This window comes from Quercus robur, chromosome 8 (assembly GCF_932294415.1).
Source record: "Quercus robur chromosome 8, dhQueRobu3.1, whole genome shotgun sequence".
Lineage (NCBI taxonomy): Eukaryota > Viridiplantae > Streptophyta > Magnoliopsida > Fagales > Fagaceae > Quercus > Quercus robur.
The window spans coordinates 37,274,266-37,281,394 of NC_065541.1; the positions used below are offsets into that span (position 1 = coordinate 37,274,266).

Genomic DNA, 7,129 nt, shown 5'->3' on the forward strand with positions numbered 1-7,129 from the left:
ACTCTGTTTCCATCACTCAATTCTCTGATTTTTGAGTTATGAGTTATGGAAACTGAAAACAACAAAAGGCTGTTTTCAGTTTCCATAACTCATAACTCAATGACATTTCTGTAAATAAACACACATGAGGAACCTACAGCCGTAACTTTTGACCACCTTTTTTTTTTTTTCTGGGTTGGCGTTGGCTGTTCATTCCTTTTTTTTTTTTTCTAGGTTGGCGTTGGCTGTTCATTCCTTTTTTTTTTTTCTAGGTTGGCGTTGGCTGTTCGTTCCTCTTCTTTCTTTTTGTTTTTTTTTTTACCGGTTCGTCTGTTCTGTTCTATTCTTTTTTTTTTTTTCTTTAGTACCTAGACTCACCAAACTTAGTGAAAAAAAAAAAAAAAAAAAAGCTGCATTGTGACAGGCGTGGGCCCTCCAAATAGTGTGAAAAATAGTGAGTGATGGAAACTGAGTGATGAAGGCAAATGAATGTGAAAAATTGAGTGATAAGTGATGAATGATGGAAATTGAGTGACGAAAAAGGCTTACCCAAACAGGCCCTTAGTCCCCGAAGGCGAAAAGCCTCATCATAATTTAATACCAAAAACAAGGAGAGAAAAACTCAAGAAAGACTAACAACGGGACGTCAACAGCAGGATTCGAACCTGCGCAGGCAAAGCCCAACAGATTTCGAGTCTGTCTCCTTAACCACTCGGACATATCGACCCGCTGGTTTCGCTCTGACGAAAACATAATTATTTGACAACATTCCAATGAGTTGGGAATAAACAGGTTCCTCTTCCAACATGATCCATTGTTGGGCAAAGAGATGGATCCATCAATGGGACCAGCACCCACGGAAATAGTTGGTCCAAAAACCACTCTTAAAAAAAGCCATATGGGCATTTCAGTCATTATGCTTAACTTTTTAGAGAGAGAGAGAGAGAGAGAAATAATGGGATAGTGGGTGCACAACTAAAGAGACTTGCAGCGATGAACATGGAATAAGAGGAGGGAAGCCAGGAAGAAAGAAAGCTTGATTCTTAAGCTTCAAAGAAAATCACAAATATACACAATAAACTATTGCTTATTTTTCTCTAAGTAAGATATATGTATATTTTTATGGGAATGTCAGATAGAGCTTAGTGGTCACTAGTCTCTCACACACACACACACTCCAACTGTTTTTTTCTTTTCTGATATATTAATTCAACAAGCCTTATATTATATATCTTGCTTCTCTGTCTTATTATCCACCTTGTTGCTTTTTTATTTTTTACACTCTTTCTGAGTCTTTGTCTCTGTATCCCAGTTGAGAACCACATTGCTCTCATGCACCAATTTGAGTAATACACTAATACCATAGTACCCACCTCTTTGCAGCAGCAAAGTCAGTTTATCTCTTTGTGTTTGTCTTCTTTCTCATCTCAGAATATGTCTCTGTCTGCACCTCCTCACTTCCCATTTGGCCACCTCACGTCTCTGTCTCTATTGGGTTGTTAAAGTTTTTTTTTTTCTTTTCTTTTCTTTTCTTTCGGATGCAACTTCCAAAAAAGGAATCTTGATTTGAGTTGGGCTTTTCTTATATTATAATGGAAATTTGCTGTGATCTTGAAGTGGATGTCAATGGGGAAGAGACTTTCATGGTGGACAAGGTACTTCTCATGCTCTACTTCTCCATTTCTTTGTTTTCAAAATATTTATTTTTTTTCTGCTAATTATCACTGTAAAATGTCATGTTTACTGATGACTCCCAAGTCCCAACTTTTGTTCTATTTAGTTTGGTTAGCTATGCTTCAACTGAGTTTCATCTGTGTAATTGCTTCTTCTACATGTAATTCCCAACGCTATTCACATATGTGCTGATCTGAGTTTTTTCTTGTTTTTGTGGTAACATGTTCTGATTTTGTTTTAACTGTAGAATTATAGCCAATTATATCATTTTTTTTTTCCTTTTGTTGATTATTATGCGTGTGTCAAAGGCAGAATTTATGCCTTTTTTTTTTGGGTCATGAGGTTTACAGTTCCCTGATTCATACGTTCCCTTGCAATTTGTTTTTTTTTTGTTGTTGTTTTTTTTTCCCTTATCCTTCACGGTGTCCTCCTCAATGCCTTAAATGATTATAAATGTCTCTTCCGTCCACCATTAAATTTGCACCTAATAAAGCAGTGATGTGGGGCATAGGTTCAAAGCTTTTCTTCATGTATTATGGCTGCTTGTTATCAAGTTAACGACAGGGTATTCTGTATTGCTTGTTTTCTCATTTAATGCTTTTGTTATGGGTCTGAAATGTTCGCACCTTTATTTGTTTTATTCACTCCTTTTAAGAAGACAAAGGGTTGCTTTCCTAGCATTTATTACTTCTTTTTATCCCTTCTTTTGCTGGGGCAATTAGAAGGCATCTTTTACCTGTTGTCCTTAAAAATTTATTATCTCTAACGACCTCTCCGAGCTCTTTTGCAGGTGTTTGATGTAGAATCTTCCTTTTAATCTCACTTTTTTTGTTTTAAAATCATTCAATGAGTCCACTCTTTTGGTTGGTTTACTTAAAGTATTGTGAAAGGTTTCGTTGTTAAATGATTGATGGTTGTCCTTATTATATCTCTTAAGGTACATGTTAGTCAGTTTGAACCTGCTATACTTTGTTTTAATTTCTTTTAGTTTTTTTTTTCAGTGATAAATATTCTGTATCTTTTATGGGAGGGCATTGGTGTTGGCTAGTTCTTTTATTCAAGAATTGTATTAATTTTTCTTACATGTTGATATTTCTGATTTAACTCTATTCCCTGATGGCCTTTGCAGAAAATTATTACTTCTTATTCGGGTAGATTGAGCAAATTATTTGGTAAGACAAAAGGTACCACGAGAAATCTTAAAGTGATTTTCCATGACTTTCCTGGAGGAGCAGAGAGTTTTGAGCTCATGTCTAGGTTCTGTTACAACAATGGCAAGACTCAAATAAGTCCTTACAATATATGCCTCCTGCATTGTGCTGCCCAATTCATGGAAATGAACAATTCCATCTCTGGAACCCATAATTTATTAGAACAAACAGATAAATCACTTAAAGAGATCAACTATTGGACATGGTCTGAGCATTTGATTGCTTTGAAGCAATGTCAGGATCTTCTTCCAGATGTGAATTCTTCAGTCATACTTCAGAAATGCTTGGATTCTCTTGTTGGCAGGCTGGCTTTGACTAATGAAGCAAGTCCATGTCCATCTACTTCTTCCCCGGACAGCTCTGGGTTTCGGTTTTCTTGCGACACTAAAAGCACTGAAAGTGTAAAGACCAGCTCCTCTCGAGCAACTTGGTGGTATGAAGATCTTTTGATTCTGAGTCCTAATCTGGTTGAAATGTTGGTAAAATCAATGGTCGAACGAAAATTTAACCATGTTATCATTAGTAGGTTCCTCTTTTATTATCATAAGTCAAAGTTTTATACTGCCACATCTGATGAGAAGCGAAAAATTGTAGAAACTGTGATTGATATGCTTTATACTCTTGATTGGAGCTCTGTTTCTTACAAGAGTTTATTTGGGATTCTTCGAGTTTCTATGAGTTTGAACATAAACAAAAGCTGCAAGAATAAATTGGAGAGTATGATTGGTTCACAGTTGGATCAAGCAACATTAGATAATCTGCTTGTTCCTTCTCCCTATGGGATTAATTACTTATACGATGTGAATCTTGTCCTGAGATTTCTGAAAGCATTTCTAAATGGAAGAAGCAGTCAATTATCTGCTATACGATTGAGGAAAGTTGCAAGCCTGATGGATTTGTATATGGCAGAAGTAGCCCCAGATCCTTGTTTAAAACCTTCAAAGTTCCAGGCTATAGCCATGGCCCTGCCTGATTCAGCTAGGGACTCTTGTGACGAACTTTACCGAGCTATGGACATGTATCTAGAGGTAGTACTTGATCTCAAAAACTTCTTAGGGTTGTAAATTATGTAGCTTTTTATAGCGTATCATTCTTTAAGTACTATCATAATATTAGATAGTGAGTTTAATAATTTTCTCGTGCATGTTTTTATAAGTGTTAATTTGACATAGGAACATATATACAACCATTGAATTCAAGTTGGATCCAATAGCTTATAAACTTGATTTTTTTTTTTTTTTTTTTTTTCAAATTCAACCCTTTCTTATCGGGTGTGTTTGGATTAAATCTATTTTTTCATAGGTACATGCAGGATTGCCAGATGAAGAAAAGTTAAAGATATGTTGTGCATTGAATTATGAGAAGCTCTCAGCTGAAATTTACATACACCTTTCTCAGAACACAAAATTTCCATCAAAAGCTACTGTCCAAGGTGTTGTTTCTCAGCAGTACAAACTCAAAAGCTTACTCCAAGGAACAAACATTTCTCAACAGGACACTGATTTGTCCTGTACTTCGATTGAAATTAGAAGCAAGGGAAAGAAAGATGAAACCAGTGAACAAGTTGTGCTTTATGCTGGGAAACTTGATGTTATATCCGATAATGAGAAACTCAAAGCACATTTGCAAGGAATGCAATGGAGGGTAATGGAATTGGAAAAAGTTTGTAGAAAAATGCAAACGCAGATGGCAAAGATCATGAAATCAAGAGTATCAAGCCATGGTCATTCAAGATCCTTGCCCAGGCTTTGTTCATGATGCAACTTTTGCATATTATTTGTATTTCTGATGTAATTTATATTTGTATAGCAAGGGGAATGTTTTTTCTTTTGGGGGTGTTTTAACACTTTTTCTTTCTTTTCTACAAAGCTAAATTTGGGGAGAGTAGTTTCTTTTACAGAGATTGAGATCATGTTGTACAGTCACAGAAAAGAAAGAATAGTGAATTTTTTCATGAATGTTATATTATAATTCTCTGTAATGTTGTGAGAGAGATTTCAAGGTGAAGTCCTTTTCATTGTAATTTTGAGGTGGTCTTTGTTGTTAAGTCCTTTTCCATGTGACACGGATATGGAGGCAAGTATAGTCTGTAGTGCAAGTTGTCAAATGGTCTGCATGAATAGCACATGGAATAATTCGAAAGCTATGCATCTTTATGGTAATCAAATTTATGATAAAACACTATCAAAAAGAAAATTCATGAGTAAACTACCCACGCTTAATTAATTGTAGAAATGATCCCCTTTGCCTATTTACTAGCATCAATCAGTGAATTTGCTTCATTAAAAAGTGTTCTTAGAATAACATTTTTTTTACTTCTATTTCAACTTTGTGTTTATGCTAAGTTTTTGATATATTGATAGTTGGGGCTGAGAGATGTGAAAACTGAATAACTCAGTTTGGAACACTAGAAGATATCAACCACCTGGCTCTGGCGTGTTAATGCTAAGTTGATTTGTCATAGGTTTTCAACAATCAGTCAACTAATAGATCAAAACAAAAATTAAAAATGGCAATTTGATAATGTGGTCAATGTAGCAGTTGACTTGTCCTGGAAAAAAAAAAATTGAAGAGCAATTAAGTAGCAAACATCATGCTGGGGATCTCCAACCACTCCTGAATATAGCCTACAAACCGAGATCAACAATTATACTGATTCTTATTCCCTTTATGAACCAATGAATTCTAGCATATTGCTACCAATCAAACAACAAAATCCAGCTATACATCAAAGAAAATTCATTGATTAGGTGAATTATAAGGTTGTCCCAGAAATAATAAGTTATGTATTAAAAAATAAGGTCCAGATAACAATTTTCTTTAGGACATTTGTTAATGGACTATTTTAGAAAAATTTTAATATCATTTTTTATAAAAATATAAAAAATTGTCAAAAAAATCAATTATTTTTTTCTTTTACCATAAAAAGTTTTTATAAATATTTTCTAAACCAATAACTTAATACATCTGTAAATTTTTATTTATTTATTTATTTTTTATAAAAAAAAGTGTAAATATAGTTGGAGGAATTAGAAAGAAACAGAACAGCCCTACTTCCCTTCCACTTGTTTTGCCTTGCTCCACTTTGAGTAACAAAATGACCTGCAATAGTAAGGCCAATGTACAGAAGCACCACAAAGTAGGGCAACTCTTGACCTTAATATACGCAAATGTTCACCATGACCATCTAACACCCCATGTACCCCTTAACCCCACAGGAAGCAAGCATTAAGAATTATATAAGTGTGACCTTTAATCATGGAAACCTGACAATTAATGCATTTGGTGTACCTCGAATTCCTCATTTCCTCTGAAACATGGCATTCACATTATGTTTTCTAAATGTATCACTTCTTTAAACGAATATTCGCACCGACTATGTCACAAAAGAAGCCGGTGCCATGGCCCATGTACAGCCCACGCTTTGTGGGGGGCCAATATATGTTTAAACATTTTTTCACCATTAATTTTAGAGATAATAAAAGTGTTATGAAAATGGTTTTTCAAATCACAACATACTATATTAATAATTTAAAAAAAATAGAAAAAATATTGTCTAAGGTAATATGTCACTATAGGTGAGTGAGAAATGCAATTATTTGTCTCATTTTTGCAATCTCGTAACTTTGTCTTTTTTATTTTTGAAAAAAGAGCTCGTAAGTATGGTCAAGTGCCATCTAGAGGTAACAATCATAAATTTTTATCGAAAGAGGGGCGTTTATTTTATTTTTAATTTCTACAAACAACAGGTTTCTCGTGGAACACAAGTACACAACCACTTTTCTTCACGTAATAGGCCTCGTGACCCGTGGTCTTTATTTCACAAGGTAAGTTTTTTTTTTTTTTTTTTTTTTTTTTTTTTTTTTTTTATAATTATTATCTCTTGTAAAATTATACAGAAATAAGTTGAATCCATCTCAAATAAAAAAAATTAAGTAAAAATAATGTTATTAGTTTCATCAAAGTTAATTTATTCAATCCCAATTTACTTCTAAAAAAAGAATTTAATTCAAACCACATTTACAATACTTATTTCTATTAGGCAGTGCGCGTCAAGTGATGGGTGAGTGTCTAGCCAAATTTTTGTGTTGGTGGGTTGAATCCCAGAAAACGTAAAAAAAATAATTTTGATACTACTTTTATAGGATATATGAAAAATTGTAAATTTTTTTTTTTAATTATTTTTGCAAAGAGTTTCTAAAAATGTAATAAGTTAATGTCCTTAGAGCATCGATTAACTTTTTCCTCCTTATAATTATGTTTTT

General features: G+C 33.8%; 1 protein-coding gene and 1 non-coding gene across 4 annotated transcripts; one reads left to right on the forward strand and one right to left on the reverse strand.

The window, feature by feature from the left end:
• Positions 1 to 623: 623 nt before the first annotated feature.
• Positions 624 to 705, reverse strand: TRNAS-CGA (transfer RNA serine (anticodon CGA)). Its single transcript has one exon. It is a non-coding gene; the product is annotated as a tRNA-Ser (tRNA).
• A 191-nt stretch (positions 706 to 896) lies between these two features.
• LOC126695405 (BTB/POZ domain-containing protein At3g22104) lies at positions 897 to 4,887 on the forward strand. 3 transcript variants are annotated; one of them, XM_050392135.1, is made up of 3 exons: positions 897 to 1,634; positions 2,783 to 3,892; positions 4,167 to 4,887. In XM_050392135.1, the coding sequence occupies exons 1-3, from the start codon at positions 1,572 to 1,574 to the stop codon at positions 4,620 to 4,622; spliced, it is 1,629 nt and encodes a 542-aa protein (XP_050248092.1). In that variant the 5' UTR covers positions 897 to 1,571; the 3' UTR covers positions 4,623 to 4,887. The 3 variants fall into 3 exon arrangements, with proteins under 3 accessions (XP_050248092.1, XP_050248094.1, XP_050248093.1); XM_050392137.1 differs by lacking the exon at positions 897 to 1,634 and adding an exon at positions 1,683 to 1,813; XM_050392136.1 differs by lacking the exon at positions 897 to 1,634 and adding an exon at positions 1,929 to 2,590.
• Positions 4,888 to 7,129: the final 2,242 nt, after the last annotated feature.